Here is a 15215-nt window from a genome sequence, read left to right as displayed (position 1 = left end):
CCATTTGCCCGATTGAATCCGACTATCCATAGCAAGGGTCTTATTGGCTACGGCCCTGGAACAACTATTTTACGGTCACGTGTACGATATTTCCGAATATTCATTCGAATGACGCCAAATCACTCGAATAATATTCGAGTCGAATAAGACCTTGCCCGATATTTATTCAATATTCAACGATATTATATCGTAAATATCGGAGCCGAAGCCTGGTAAAGTGTACCTGCGATCGGTAGCTCGGATCGTTCTCACAAGTGTCCAATTGAACAACCAAGCTTCTAAGCCAGCAAGGATCAACACCCGGAGCGCATTCCGAAGGTCGGAAAGAAGTCCGGCGTAATGAAAGACATGTAAATTGCGACCACATTCTCATCTCGTATCTATACTATACTTCTTTCCTTAAATGTTCACTGAGAGTTGCATATGTCTGAAGTCTTGTTTTTCGTGTCCGACAATCACTGTTCCGAGACATCGTAGTGAGATCTACTCTCGGGTCCCGATCCTCGGAGTCCGAAACTCCGAAACTTCGGCTCTCTCGCAACATGACGATAGAGGTCCGAACAGAAAGATTTCTCATCACAGCTTCTGGTGTGGATGATGCTCACCCATGATAATGACTCCGGAGTAGTTAAGTTGGGGGTTCCGGAGCAAGGTTGCTGGAGACTGTGCCTTTTGCCCGCTGACCTGGGACATGCACTCTTGCACGCCACCATTCCTTTACAGATCCAGATCTGGGAAAGCTACAGGAGAAGGGGCAGTGGGACGTGAGGGAGGTACTCAGTTTGCGGGTAGTGGGGTGTACCCGATTAATACTCGTTTCAACCTTGCGCATTGCAAGAATGTAGACAATATGAATGTTATTCATTTTGTACCTTGGACGGCGCAAAGAGAATTTGATTTTACCACCTCGAGTGTGCTACTGCTCTCTCACTAGCTTAGCTCATCTGGGCCCCCTTAAGTGAGTGTATAATCTGCTTCAATCCTTTATCTATGCTCTCGGCGCAAGCATAACGCATCTGTAAAGAGACTCTAACACCCTCCAATTACGTACTAGCTTCTGCTCTAATGTATAACACCCTACCTCTTCAAATTTTACCTCAAATTCAACTGGAAGATCTTCTTACTGGCATAAATTCTCCATAATTCGACTTCGCCCGGCCTTCCTCAACACATCTCTCTACTTTAAGCTAAACACGCTCCTCGCACCCCACCCAATTAACGCTGAATTAATCCATGTGTACTCCCGTATCACCACCCGTTTCCAGTTTCTTACCCGGGCCAAGAGATTATGCCGCACAGCAATGCCGGCTCCTGGACCAGTCTCCTGGGATCAGTCACTGCATGTGCGTGTGGAACGCAAGAGCGTAAGCCTGGCTATGGGCGGTGGGGAGAAGACGTTCGTCGGTTAAAGAATTACGCTTCTTGTCATTGGGCTGTTGAATCGCGGATTCACTATGAGAAGACGGGAGATCATGTGTGGAGGTAGCAGACAGCGGAGATATGAGGGCATATTTAAAGACTCTGGTTTTGGAGATCATTGTTCATTGACATGTCGGCTTGGCGACTTGGTAGTGTGAGGGTAGAGGTGTTTTCTCTCTCGAGGTCTGGACTACAGTTTCTTCATTTAGGTTCAGGGTTCAAGGGCTGAAAGTTGTTCTAATGTGATCTGAAGCATCCAATAGAGCAAGGTGTCATCTGATAAATCTTATGCAATGATTTTTGATTCCCTCTCGACGATTGTTTTGCTTGTCATGGCTTTGAATTCTTGCTTAGATACTTGTCACAAATCGTCTGTTAAAGTCGATTTGATTCATACGCTATATTCCATTTTATCTTATGGAAAGAAGCTTTGACGTCGAGGTGTATACTAACGATGACCTTATGGCATTACACTACGTGGCTGATCTTGCTTATGTTCTTGCTTATGTTCTTGCTTATGTTTTTGCTTATATTCCTGCTTATGCTCTGCATGAACATAAACAGTCGTTTGCTATTGGTAGCTAAAATAAATAGGTATCTCTAGATGTTAAATTCTAGAAGCCATTTTGTGCTCCTGTTAAATATGTGTACACGTAATAACTCAAAAACGAACCTTGTGCATTCAAATATGCAGCGTACGCCTTAGCCGAAGCAACTTCTGCTGAATTTCAGCTTCTAAATCGACCGTCGTTTGCAAACACAGCCCGCTTACACCCTCATGTAAGCGATCAATAAAGTAAGAACAGAGTTGCACAAGCAAAATCAAACGCATATCAACCAAAGATGGCGCCAGCACGCCATCGGAGTCGCTAGCAAGTGCATCATGCTGTAAAGCGGCTAACAGGGGACCGTAAATATTGAGTAAAAGGCTATGACAGGCCAAGACCAGATGGTGGACGACCGTATCGGAGTGTTGAGATCGGGTCCGTTGACTGAATTGCTCACCGCTGGGAGGACTGCGTGGGGGTGGTGTGGGGGGCGGCGCAGGTAAGCATGGAGAATCCACATCCATTTTCCCACCTTCCTCTCCGAGCTGAAGATCTTGCAAGTGATGCAGAATCTCGAGCAGCCGCTGTGATGCAGAAAACGTATCCCGAACTGCGTCACTTGCTTGGTCGGCACCTGGCAGTACGACAGTCGGCGATACAAGTAAGGCCGCAAGCGAATCGAAGGCCGTATTGATGACTAATGATGGAGAACCAGGTATCAGTTCCTGCTGAGCCGCAGCAAAGGCTGAGCTGAGTCGAGTGAGCAACTCAGATAATTGCGTGATGCAGCCTTGAGTTGTAGGTATCGAGCCATAATCACCTCTGCCGTGTCCGGAATGTGCAGAATGGCCATGCGAGTCGTAATTCGAAGACGTAGAGTTTGGATTGAATATATTTGGTGTTGGCGCTGCAGCTGCAGGAGAAACCGTGTCGGTACAAGGATGTCCTGCCAAACTTGTACCATGACTTGTACTTGGAGGGGTAAGCGCTGAAAGGGGACGGCCCGACACCGAAAGATCGCTGCCAACCCAGTCAGACCAATAATACGGCTCCGAATCCCATGGTCCAGCATCTCCGTCTCCGAATGAGATATTGGTTCCAGGACTCGAAAATGGAGCTGTGAGTAGACCGTGTTCTCTTTCCCATGTAGTGGTAATCGGAGGTGGTATAGGTGGATAATGCCGGTTTCGCTCTGTGATAGATGGCGGTGTAAGGTTTTCTGGAGATTGAACGAGGGAGATCGTAATGTTGTCACTGTCGTTGCCGTGAGTGTTGCTTGATGTGATGCAATCCAATTCGGCTTGGATTTCGTGTCCTCCAATATCGACGATAGCGGTAGTCTCGGTACTTGTGGCGATACTCACACTCGCTGTGCCATTCTCATTTTCTGTGCCGTTCGCACCCTCTTTGATCCTGCTTTCCCCCTCACTGCGACTGCTCTTAACATTGCCATTGCCAGCGCCAGCGCTAGCACCAGCTAATTGTAATCGATGCGCACTTGGTCGTCCCTTTGGAAGAGATGTACTGTACACGCACTCTGCGTTCTGACGAGAACATCTGGTACACCGGTCCCCACTACCAGTCCCCTGGCGTGAACATCGGAGTTTTTGGGCATGACATCTATCGCATGACTGACGTCTTGGAGGCTTCGCTGTCGGCTTGTTCATGCTGTCCTGTGTTGAGTGATCGTGTTCCGAGGATTTGGATGAATCGGACTACATATTCGTCTGGTGACGAAAAGTGGTTTTGCAGGTGGTTGTGCTTGGAGCTTCGGCAGAATAACTAAATAGCTTCGGTTCTTCCATCTGCTTCTTCTATATCAACCAATCTGACCAACCCCGCATTGATTATCTTACAAAAAGCTTACACCTTCTTTCTTGGTCGCTATCATGCTGCGTGTGCCGCACACCTGCGCTTTCGGTCCTCGCCGTTAAAACAGCTCGACACTGCATACTCTGAACCGTCGTGTAAGCATGGTTGGAATCCTGCAAATCTGTCCGAGGAATAGCGTGGTATCATGATGTGTTGCTAATGGACAATTGCGAATCTCGGAAAGAAATCTGGCGAATTCAGAATGTGGCGTTTTCCGAAATTCTCCGAAGCAGGAAGGCGTCGTGCTCGTCCTCCCGCACAACATCCGGTCCGGAAGGCTTGTCCCGCTTCCCGTGGTCTATGTCTCGCCCGATTACGGGGGGGCATGTAACCAATTGGTCCTAATACAGAGCCTGAGTAAGCACATCGTCTACTATGTGGGACAGCTAATCGCTCGGTACTCGAGCTGACGAGTAAGATTTGAGCAGACTATCAGATGTAGAGATCGGCGAGGCTGAGTGAGACATCAAGAGTCATTAATAGCACTGTCCAACCTCCCTTTGATCTCTCTGTACATTGTACAAAGTTCTGTTAGAAGATGCAAGCGGCTGACATTGACATGCTGTGCAATGAGGAAATGTTTTGAATCGCTGTAAGCAACTCGTACTTTGAGGAGACCACTAGCTCCGACATAGTGCAGACCGAATATTGCAACCAGTCTACTCGAACAGGAGTATGGCGCCAGAGACACGGAGATGGCGCTGAGTTCTAAGCGAGCTCCCCAAGGAGATTGGTGAGATGTTGGACAAGGTCTTTCTTGATGATCTGTTTGCTGAGATGAGGGCTACACAAATGCCAACGTGATAGGCAGAGTGGCCATTCAGTCAGCTAGCTGATCAGCGCTGACTGATGAAATGACATCGCATCAGTCAGTCAGTCAGCGAACGATATTTAAATCAGCTCGCTGATCATTTTGAGGATATAAATTTTCGAATTTTGGAGTCATGTTTGGGGCGGATTTCGAGATTTTGAGGGGGCGACCGGAGCGTAATTTTAGACTTTTTTGTGGTCCGGGAGCATATAAGGTCTGTGCGCCCACTTAAGACCCCTCATTGCGCCCAATACACCCTGATTATTACAGTACAGTGCTATTTGAAGCTCAAAAGGTACTTATAACTCATAATTACACTCTTAAAATCTATATTTGAGAGTATTAAGCATATTTGAGGAGTTAGTATAGAGAAAGAGCAGCATTTGAGAGGATTTTATGAAAATATCCTAATAAAATAATATATCCTCATATTTAGTACAGCTGATCGGCTGGCTGATCAGCTAGGTCAGCTAAGCCAGTCAGCGACCGTGATTCTCATCAGTCAGTCAGCTCACGATTTGCCTCAGCTGATGGCTGACTGACTGACTGATCGGCCACTCTGGTGATAGGGCGGAGATGGTAATAGGCTATAGCCGATATGGATTGTCGAGACAAGGGTAGCTTGCGAAGAATGGTTGCCCGACAGCAAACAGACATGACAGGTGGAGCAACACGTCTTCCTCCGTGCGGTCTCAGATCATAAATCGAAAACGGCGATCTTCAAGGAACGACAAGAGGATGATGGTTGGCTGAAAAAAAAGCATGCTGATGGAACGAGTTCCAGCTGGAAGGGCTGTGATTTCAAATAAAGGCACAGATTCTATCATTGGCTCAACCCCGCGATGCCTGTAATAGGGGCCCTGTAAGAAGTTTAATTCAACACAAGACTATGATGCGACTTACAGAGGTGCATGAAAGATAAGCTTTTGTGTCACTCCAACAAAGTGTAAGCTACGTAGTGATGCGAGATTATGTGAGTGGTAGAGATGGCTATTGTAGTGCCTGCAAGTGTTTGACTTGTTCCCAGTTCCCGCCATCCTCGACGGTTCGACAGAGCCTGCAGGTCCAGGTGCATCTGCATTGTGTAGCTGGTTGTACAGTAGCACTCACTGCAGGAACGGGCGCAGTCTTGGCGTAATGCTTCAACTCTGCGAAATTTGTTGACAAACAGAGAAGAAGTTTCGAGGGAAAGAGAAGCTAAGTACATAGGCACCGCGCTAACCAGATATCGATACACGTGACCATTTTCTCATCGGGGGTCTTCCAGCTAATTGAACCCTATCAGCATGGTTGCATCATTATTCTGTGCGTTGTATGGAGGAGGGATGATTCGCATCCGCAAGTTCATCGCTCACTGTAGTACTCACTACCGGATGATCTGCAACAACAAGAGTAGAAAGTAGCTCGAAATTTCGTGTCCAGGAACAAGGGTGCAGATTCAGTCGAGTCCGCACGTTGTATGCTTCCTTTCTCAGCTAGAAGACGCACAACATAGCCCATACCGGCTCTTGCATGCCTTGGCGAACGCAACTTCCCGGGTTAGGGAATAGCATAGCAATCATCATTCGTCGGAGCATTTCCGACATGAATCTGTGCCTCTGAGCTGCACTTGAGCATATGGGGAAGCATGGTATGTCACTACTGCAGCCGCTCAGCATGACACTTGTGCATGCGGCTACCCCAGACTTGTTAGTGAACCCGATGACTTGATAACAGATCGAATCTCGAGAATTCCTATGCCGTGGCATAATTATGAAGAGAACAATGACAAGTTGAAGTTGGAGGAACGTGTGTAGAACTGGAAAGTGTGTGGGAGCTTTCTTTTATCTGCATCTTCAGGAAATTCAAACGTGAAGGATCTGCACAATTTAAGTGACCAGGCACAAATCTTGACAGTTGGCAGAAACGGTCTGGACGCTAGAGTTGGAATGTGTTTGGGGTACTTTGACTGGATACAATGCTCAAATGAAGCAATTCTGAAGAGATGGCCGCATTAGCCAGAGTGGATTGGATGCCAACTTCATGGAGTCGAGACTGCAAGGTAATTCCTGCATTCCTGCAAAGCATGGTACATTCTCGTGCTTTCGAGGCAGAGTGCACCACGCACAGGAGGAAAGCGAAGCACTTGCTAGGGCTTCAGAAGAATCGAGATTCATAGATCATGAAGAAAGACCCCCGTTCTGGTTGGGAGGAAGCCCCTTGGTAGCTTTGCACAGATCAATGGAGCATACATCACAGCCAATAGTCGTTCAAGATTGTATGCTTTTCATGGGTATCGAGAACTCAGATAACGCCCCGTAGTGTACAGGCCCAAGCAAATAAGCAGTATCTCCATAGCAAACTTGGAATCATTGTGTCTGGGACTGGGTTGACTCCTGAGTCTTGGCCCTCTTTGTTTCGGGTTCTGGCTCCTCCCCTTCCTCGATTTCCGCCTCTTCTAACTTTCTCTTCGGACTTGGTTTTGCTTCTGTGCCTGGCTGGTCTTCGGGACTTAGTTTCGTGTCTGGTCTTGACTTGTCCTCTGGGCTCGGCTTCTCATCAGGAGTTGGTTTCTGCTCCGGACTCCGCTTCGCATCGCCATTCTGTGATGCAACACTCGTGCTTGAGCCATCAGATTCTCTCCTCCGAGTCTGCTCCAGATCATCACCGGAGACAGGATTCTCTGCATATGGGATGTCCTTTCTGCTCAGCGGATTCTCTGACCAGAATGTCGTCAAGACATCAACTGCTTTCGTGATGATCTCCGGGTTGCCACCTAGTGTTTCCCACCATGCCGTTCCATATTCGTCATCTGGTATGGACTCGTTCTGGAACTTGAGTGCGAAGTAGACTGCTGCAACTGCGATGTCTTTGGCTGTCTGTGTCAGAGAGAGCGTGGTCATACAGCTGTCGTTCAAAAAGGCCCACGCAACATTCCGTACAAGCTTATTCTCTCCAAGATTCAGCTGTTGTAGAAATATGTAGAGGACTGTGTAAGGTGACTTGAGGACGAGATCGAAAGTGAGCTCCTCCAACATCGTCTCCTCATATAGAAGTATGCTATCCCGCCATCGCCAATATTCTTTGGATTGTTCATCGATGATGAGAGAGGCGTTCTTCTGTGCGACCTTGGCAACTGCGATGACAATCTCTTTGGTTTTGCGACAATTTTCTTCCGTCTTTGTTGCGAGGAAGAGAGCAGTAGCTGCTATGGACTGTTCCGGAGTGAGCGTTAGTGATCCTTCTTTGGATTTGAGCTGTTTATGGGATTGGGAGCGCGGCAGCTTATTGCTGTCAGTGTAGGGGCGGGATGTGCAAATGATAAACTCACGTATTGGTGTATGCCGCCTCTTTCTGGGACCAGACTCCGGCGCATATAGAATCGTTGAAAAAAGGTGCTTGCGACTGCGAGAGTCAGCTGTGGTAATTTGAGCAGTATGCCGGCCTGTGTGATGAAGTTCACGCCTTTCGCCCGGCGGCAGCGCTCTTCGACAGGTGTGATGCCGTCGAGAATCGAGGGTGTGCTGAGCATCTCTTCATCGGTGAAAATCCATTGGCTTGATTCGTCGTCTGCCATTTTGGATATGGGAGATGGTATCGGTGGGACCTGTGGTCTGCGAGGAGGAGAGGTTCGAGTAAAGAGTCGCGGTGGTGAAGGTACAGCTGGTGGAATGTCCTTGGTTATGGGGTTGGCAGAGGAATGTGGTCGTCGATCATTTGAAGGCGCATCTGAGTGGAAATGATGCGGAGGGCGGTATCGTTCGACGGTGGTCATGGGGGAGGGAGGGCAAGAAACTGAATTTTTGATGAAGTGTAGCTTCCGTTTAAGAAGAACAATCGCTTGCTATTGTCCCGCGTCGTCACAATGCTTGTCGCGAATACTCGCGGCTGACTAAGCGAGGTGAGGCTCTGCAAGAACCTCACAATGACATCCATCACTGGAATATATCAACACAACAGCCAACACGACCAAGATTATTAAAATGGCTGCTGCTATTGTCAGCTACTCAACTCGTGACTCTCTTAGCCATTGGAAATTCGAGGGACATCGACTGAATTTCCACCCTCTGGAGGACAAAATGATGGACTTCATGCCGTGGCACCGGCCGAAGAAAGGCAACCAATAACTCACAAGATCATGGAATTATACATATCTTGAGCCAAGTCTACCGATACTTCGCAAGGATCTCGGCTCTACTCCGCCACTCGCCTTTGACCCAATAGTAGCAATCAACTTCTCAAAATATCCTGTGCGGAGCCGGGGACATGAGAATCTTCGAGAGATCGATGGTTTCAGCTTCTCCCGAGTAGGACCATCTCGTTCAGCATCAATTATCAAGCATCTCTGCAGCGTTACTTGCCACCCTCGATCTCCCTCTTTTCACTTCGCACTCCCGGTAGCTCGTATGGTTAGCGGCGGTCCCGGCTTCGATGAGCTCTTTCAATGCTCTAGAATTCTCGGGGCAATAAGATCTCTGAATAAGTAGGGGAGCATCAAAATGAATGAGATCGAAATGCATTTTGACTTCTTTGCATTTTGTGTTGTAAGTTACTTTTGATTGTTGCTATCTGAAAGCGAATGAAGAGCAGAACAGGTTTAATCCATCGCAAATTTGACGCTGACGCCTTTTCTTTATACCACCTAGAAACGGAGCAGATATACTCCAAGGAGAGCTTCGCAATGACTCTCTTACTCCTAAGAGGCTTACTTCAAACAGTATTCCCTACTCCAACAAATCCACTCTTCTAGCCAAAGTCTAGTATTTTCCCTCTCGATGAGCACCTCGCAGACCAGCAATGATAACTCGAGATCTCCACTCCTCCCCCGACACGTACTGTTGATGAGCTCTCCTCTCCAAGTGACGCTGTCTGGCCTTGCTATCCTTGGTGACACCCATGAATCGACAACCGAATCCATCAATCTCCTCATAGCAGGAACGATATTCGTGAACGAATCTGCAGAGCCGGCCGTCCTTGCAACCACCACCCTTTTCATCGTTGTAGGCTTCGCAGACATGTTGTAGACGGCAGGCTGGCACTCGACATTTGAATTCCGAGGAAGCACATAGGGAATTTGGGCAGATACCGTAAAATCGAGGTGGGAGGGAGAGGATGCATGAGAGAAGGTCGACCTGAGGAAGAGCAGGCGCGGTGATGTCTGAAATTGTACTTGCTGCCGGGTTTCCAACACCGGGAACAAACGAACTCTGCTCAGCTTATCAGTATGTTACGATTTTGAGATGGGTCCGAACCTACTGCGGCAGGATTAAAACCTCTTTCAGGGCTCCCCTTGACCTTGGATGCTTTAGTCTTTGGAAGGTCCAAACTTACTGCAGCCGGGTCAAGACCTCTCTCAGAGCTTCTCTTGTAATTGGATGTTTCTCCTTTTGGAAGTTCTTTCCTCCCTGTTCTTCCCCTGGAAGTCGACATTGCTCTCTCAGGACTGCCTCTGAATTCTGTGATTATGGAACCAGACTTTTCTGACTGAGAGTCGGATACCGTTGGAGTGAAATGAGTGCCTGTCAATGAAGGCACCGCATTCTCCCAATTCCGATCACCCTCTGGTGTATCGCCTTCTCGGATTCTCTCAATCAACTTCCACAATAGTACTTGCTTCGCGCTGCATATTGCCAATAACTCCTCGTATCGCTGAGCCCGGATGTACCAATCTCCGCGACGTTGACTGAATTCGTCCCAGTAAGCATTCAAGTCATTTTGTGTTCTTCTCAACTGGGTTTTCGTGCTGGTCAAATTCTTCTGCGCCTCTCTCGCTTGGTGACTGACGTCCATCCAGTTCTCCTTGAGAGTCAGATTATCGCGCTTCAGATCCTCATTCTCATCGCGGACCCTGTGCAGCTCTTCCATGATGGTAATAATTGCGTCGAATATCTGACCAGCATCCTTGTTGACTGCTTCGCGAAGAGTATGGACATCAACTATGTATGGAAGATGTGGGTGGAATGGTGATTCTTCGCGCGACGGAGTCTCAAATTCTTCTTGAGTTGCTGGAGAAAGTCTCGGGAAATCGGACATCCCTGAACGACATTAGCGACATCCGATCTATTATCGACTCTGAGAGAACTTACCTTGGTCGTATGGATGTGTGTATGGCGTTTGGACCTGATATTGACCTTGAGGGGCGTCCTGCCAGTTTGTCACGGTCTGAATTGTGCTGGATCGACGCGCTCTAGGTTGAGCCACTTCAGCCCAGGTAGGAGGAGGCGGAGGAGGATGCATGTTATAGTGCGGCTCTCCATATGTTTCCATAATGTTTCCCTATTCAACGCGTCAATTGGTTTCCTAAAGTCGATACCGAAAGAGCGAAAGTGGTATGTCGTTGTCCGAAGTAAACAAAGCGCAGTGCGGGAAGACACTCACAGCGAGCTTGATCTCGTTTCCCTTTCCACCGTATGTTTCTATGATGTTTTGCTATTCTACGCGTCAATTAGGTTCTTAAAGTCGATTCCGAAAGGCCAAAGTGTGTATGCCGTTGCGCGAAGTAAACAAAGCACAATATAGGAAGATACTCACGACAAGTTTAGTCTCTTTTGCTTTTTGACGAATTGTAGTACTGACAAGCGAATCCATTCAATGGAATAGCAAAGGATGAAGTCTGTTTGAAGATTGGAGTTGCAAGTTTCGTCGTGGGATTTTGTTTTTGGTTGTGCGGCAGATCGAGCTAGTGCCAGCGGTCTCCTCATATTGTGCGTCGGGCTACCATCTTGGTTTCCGACATCGAAGATGAGGCGATCAAGAATCTTAGTGAATCTCTGTACCGTACTCAGACTCGCTGAGACAACACATCCAACTTCGAAGCAGAGACGGCACGTGACAAGCATCCCACTTACCGAACGCAGGACCAAAAGTACCTAGGAAGCACAGCACAGGACTACCTTCCTTTGCTGCAATTGAGGAATCATCTTCATTGTTACATCTACTCAAGCTATGCAGTAAGATTGCCTTCTGATTTCGCGCTTTCTGGCACTTCCTATACTGAGTCATTTGATGTTGTTCAGATAAGCGAGCTGCAGAGAGCCGCATGTGGAAGTAAATGTGCTTTGACATCATTGCGCTTGCAGCAGCAACTTCAACGGGAGTTATGAGGTTCATTTCTGTAGTCAATGTGTTTTGCAGCATTTGCCATTAATCTCATCTTCGACAATGAAAGTTCAGGATCATCGTAAGAGCTTGAGTCTGCAGTGAGGGTCGCATAACAAAAGATAAAAGCCTCTACAGTGATATCCAATGACTGAGACGACGCCGCTGAAGTTTTCGATCTTTCAATTTTCTTGTCATATCCCCAAAGCAGTGTTTAAAATCGTCGAACCAATCTAACCACGGCTATCTGGGAGCCATAAAATTAGCTACATTATAGATATTAGCCTTTCCTTCCATACTTGGTACTATTGCAATCCTGATTCGGCTTGCAACGAGTTAGTGCGTTCGAAGTAATGCTAGCTATAGCTGTGGGATAGTGTGGAGGCTGTGATTGCATACATTTTATGAAGACAATTCCTTTTAGAAGTCCCTTCTCTCCTGACCTGACTTTTGGTCTTATTACCAAAAAAAGACTTTCCAACTGCTGTCTACACTTGTCAACACTCGAGGAAATAGTAGCGGCAGATGAATTGACAACGAAGCGACACTTGACAACACCTACACTCTCGACCAATAAGTTTCATCTCAGGAACAAAACAAAGAGGATATCCAGACAACATCAAGCCCCGTACCGCAGTGGGATCTTAGACTCCGTAACGCGGGACCGGGAGCTCAACACATCGTCTTCTGGCGTCCCATCAGTTGTTGCTGAAGAGGAGATAGAGGGGGTGATGGGGCGTTTTATAATCACTAGCGTCGAGCTAGTGGACTTGAGTTGCAATAACGAGGCTCTGGGTAATGCAAGTTATATTCACTCTCAACGTCTCATTTATTCATACGAGTCGCATTCACCCTCAACGACTCATACCTCGCACGACTTATGTTTACAGTTTATGCCTTATCCGCACGCACAATTTACATCCATGCTGAACGCCTCACCCATCTGTACGACTTGTATTTACAATCAACACCTCATCTACCCGTTAGACTTATATTCACGCTAAGCAACTCACCTATCCATACGACGACGTAGACGAGATCAAGGCTGTATTCGAGGGTTACGAGGCGTTCAACAACGACAAATACCCAGACTTAGGTCAAGTCGAGGCTACCAAAAAGGCGATCCGTATGACAACTCGAAAGGTGTATGGTAAGTCGCAACATGAATGTGGCCTTGAGCCGCGCTCGGCTCGTACTATAGGAAGGAGGATTGTTGTCAACATCAAAGAATGATGTCAACGTGGCACGCTGTCGGACACTTCCCCAGTAGTATCGGAAGAAAAGAATGTTGTGACGACAAGAAAGCCAGAGCATAGTTCATGGATGAACGGATCATGAAAGAAGCAGAAGATTAACAAGAGAGATCTGTTCTTGACAAAAGCTTTTATGTTTCTACTGTATTCAATAAACTTTGATAAATTTGTTAAGCATAGTGCTTTTGCAAGCAATAACCGGCTTTCTCCAGTCACAGAAGCCCAATTCCCTTCCTCTAGTCACCATGTTCGTCTCTTTCAGACTTGCTCGCAAGTAATCGTGTAGAGGATGGGGCTTTATATACTTTTCACTTGCTACCCTTGCGAAGCTAACAGAGCAGCTTCTGGACTATTGAATCTAAACTCGACCTGATTCACCACTTCAGAAATGAGGTCTCTGAGAAGCAGCAAATTACGAAATTTCTACCCAGAAACTAAAACTATAAAAGAACCCACTCTCCCTACTTCACGGATTTCTCAAACGGCAAGCTTACTCTGCCCGAGGATCACAAAAGACACATCACCCAACTTCTTGAACCCCGCCGTCTTCGGATTCGGTCGAATTTACTTCCATATTCTTCTTGGATCGATTGATAGCAGCAGTATACTATTGGCAACAACAGCTCCCAAAACCTTGACAACACCTTTACACACATCGGCCTTGGCCCACCAGTAGTAGCTACGATTACTTAGCTTGGAAAGAAAATTCTTTATTCTCGGCACAAAGTACACTGCTCCAAACACAGCGTGTGCTGACCCGTTGACGGTGATCTATTCCGCGGAATCTCGAAGATGGGCGAAAAGTGGTTCTTTTACAGACGAAATTCCGCCGACTAGGCGCTAAGTTTGGTAAAGGTGGGTTTTCTGTCAGGGCTGTGCGGTATGGCCAATCTGCTAGTGCTTTGTAAATTTAATACGCCGTTACCTAGCCACGATATTGAAACCCGCAAACCTTCCCATCAAGCATGCCAATTGAGCTAGTCTTGTATATCCCACGGGTCTATGTGGATTCTAGGCTGAGAATCTAAAGGTAGCAGCTATACCCGTGGTGAGTATTGGGTCTCGATAGGGGGACAGGGCTTTTCGCAGCTGAAGAGGTTTGATATGATGATTGGATTACGTATAGCCAATTTTTTTATCAAGGCATTACTTTTTCATTTTCTTTCTATCTTGCAGAGGTTAGGCGATGCAGACTGTCGTGTGGCCATCCATTGAAGTTTTCGAAACCTCCACGTAACTTCAACAACACCTCTCCCCTCCCCCTGTTTCTTGACAACCGCACTCTTATCAACAAAAACAATCTCATTGACAACCTCTGTCTACGAATCAAAACAAAAGCACATCTCCACATCACCAGCGCCGGCAGGTTACGGCACCACGTTCAAGCACGACACACGAACACCCATGGCCAGGATCATCTCTAAGACACCTCTTCAACTAGGGGTATATTCGTGGTTTTCTAGGGGAGGGGAAGGCGGTGTGGGGGTTTATATAGCCCAAAAGACAGCGCTCTGGCAGAAAAGGTATTGCTAAGTGATTCGCTGAAACAGTTGCCTTGATTATTTGGGGATTTGGGTTAGGATTAGATTTACTGCTTGAGATAGGGGGTGGTGTTGGGTGGGGGTTAGCAGAAGTTTGTTCTTGCGGGACAGAGGAGGGGCAGAAAGTTTGGTGGTCTCCTGAAGTATAGAGGGTTGGCAGGACTTGCGAGGTGGAGAAAGAATTTTGGTCAGATGTGTTCTTGGTACATGTTCGTTAGTACAGGGGTTTGGTATGACTCTTGATGCCTACATGTAAACTTGATAGATTGTATTGCTGGTGTCTCTAAAGTACATAGGATTGCCGCGACTTATGATGCTCAAAGGGCTTTTCACTGCGTAAATATCAGCACTTCTTTCTCGCTGAAGAATGGTATGGGATTGTCATCATGTGTGATGTCTCAAAGTGTGAAATTTGATAGCCGCTTTCCTTGTTACGGGTGATGCTGAGACAGACACATTAAAGAAATGCAGTTGGCTCACGACAATAAGCAGTGACGCACAGGATATCGGCATAAACAATGGAAAAGAATGGCAGCAAATCAAAAATCCAAATTTCATCATCAAGCTCAACAGAGCGACGGAATGCTCTATATAACGCCATCCAGTCTAAGAAACGCCAACCATCTATCCATCCATCCCACCCTCTAATCGCGACTAGCTATGCAAAAGAAACTCGTTAAACCCTTCCCTTTCC

At 47.1% G+C, this 15215-nt stretch overlaps 4 protein-coding genes across 4 annotated transcripts; 1 reads left to right on the top strand and 3 right to left on the bottom strand.

Annotated features, from left to right (window-relative positions):
* Positions 1–2052: 2052 nt before the first annotated feature.
* On the bottom strand, positions 2053–3847 carry LY89DRAFT_357007 (uncharacterized protein). Its single transcript, XM_018206971.1, has 2 exons — positions 3835–3847; positions 2053–3772 (listed from the first exon to the last, which is right to left on the bottom strand). Exon 2 carries the CDS (start codon positions 3632–3634, stop codon positions 2102–2104), a length of 1533 nt encoding a protein of 510 aa, XP_018061899.1. The 5' UTR covers positions 3635–3772; positions 3835–3847; the 3' UTR covers positions 2053–2101.
* Positions 3848–6998: 3151 nt separating this feature from the next.
* On the bottom strand, positions 6999–8484 carry LY89DRAFT_725680 (cyclin-like protein; the record flags this gene model as incomplete). Its single annotated transcript, XM_018218995.1, has 2 exons — positions 7961–8484; positions 6999–7913 (listed from the first exon to the last, which is right to left on the bottom strand). Exons 1-2 carry the CDS (start codon positions 8402–8404, stop codon positions 6999–7001), a joined length of 1359 nt encoding a protein of 452 aa, XP_018061898.1. The 5' UTR covers positions 8405–8484.
* A 783-nt stretch (positions 8485–9267) lies between these two features.
* LY89DRAFT_356916 (uncharacterized protein) lies at positions 9268–11302 on the bottom strand. The gene is made up of 5 exons (XM_018206970.1): positions 11161–11302; positions 11008–11058; positions 10716–10905; positions 9886–10664; positions 9268–9836 (listed from the first exon to the last, which is right to left on the bottom strand). The coding sequence occupies exons 1-5, from the start codon at positions 11215–11217 to the stop codon at positions 9387–9389; spliced, it is 1527 nt and encodes a 508-aa protein (XP_018061897.1). The 5' UTR covers positions 11218–11302; the 3' UTR covers positions 9268–9386.
* Positions 11303–11948: 646 nt separating this feature from the next.
* On the top strand, positions 11949–12775 carry LY89DRAFT_356914 (uncharacterized protein). Its single transcript, XM_018206969.1, has one exon. It carries the CDS (start codon positions 12132–12134, stop codon positions 12729–12731), a length of 600 nt encoding a protein of 199 aa, XP_018061896.1. The 5' UTR covers positions 11949–12131; the 3' UTR covers positions 12732–12775.
* The last annotated feature ends 2440 nt before the right edge of the window (positions 12776–15215 follow it).

The sequence above is a fragment of the Mollisia scopiformis genome, assembly GCF_001500285.1.
Source record: "Mollisia scopiformis unplaced genomic scaffold LY89scaffold_36, whole genome shotgun sequence".
In the NCBI taxonomy this organism is placed as follows: Eukaryota; Fungi; Ascomycota; class Leotiomycetes; order Helotiales; family Mollisiaceae; genus Mollisia; species Mollisia scopiformis.
Note: the sequence above shows the minus strand (reverse complement) of the source record. Positions and strands in the feature narration are given on the sequence as shown.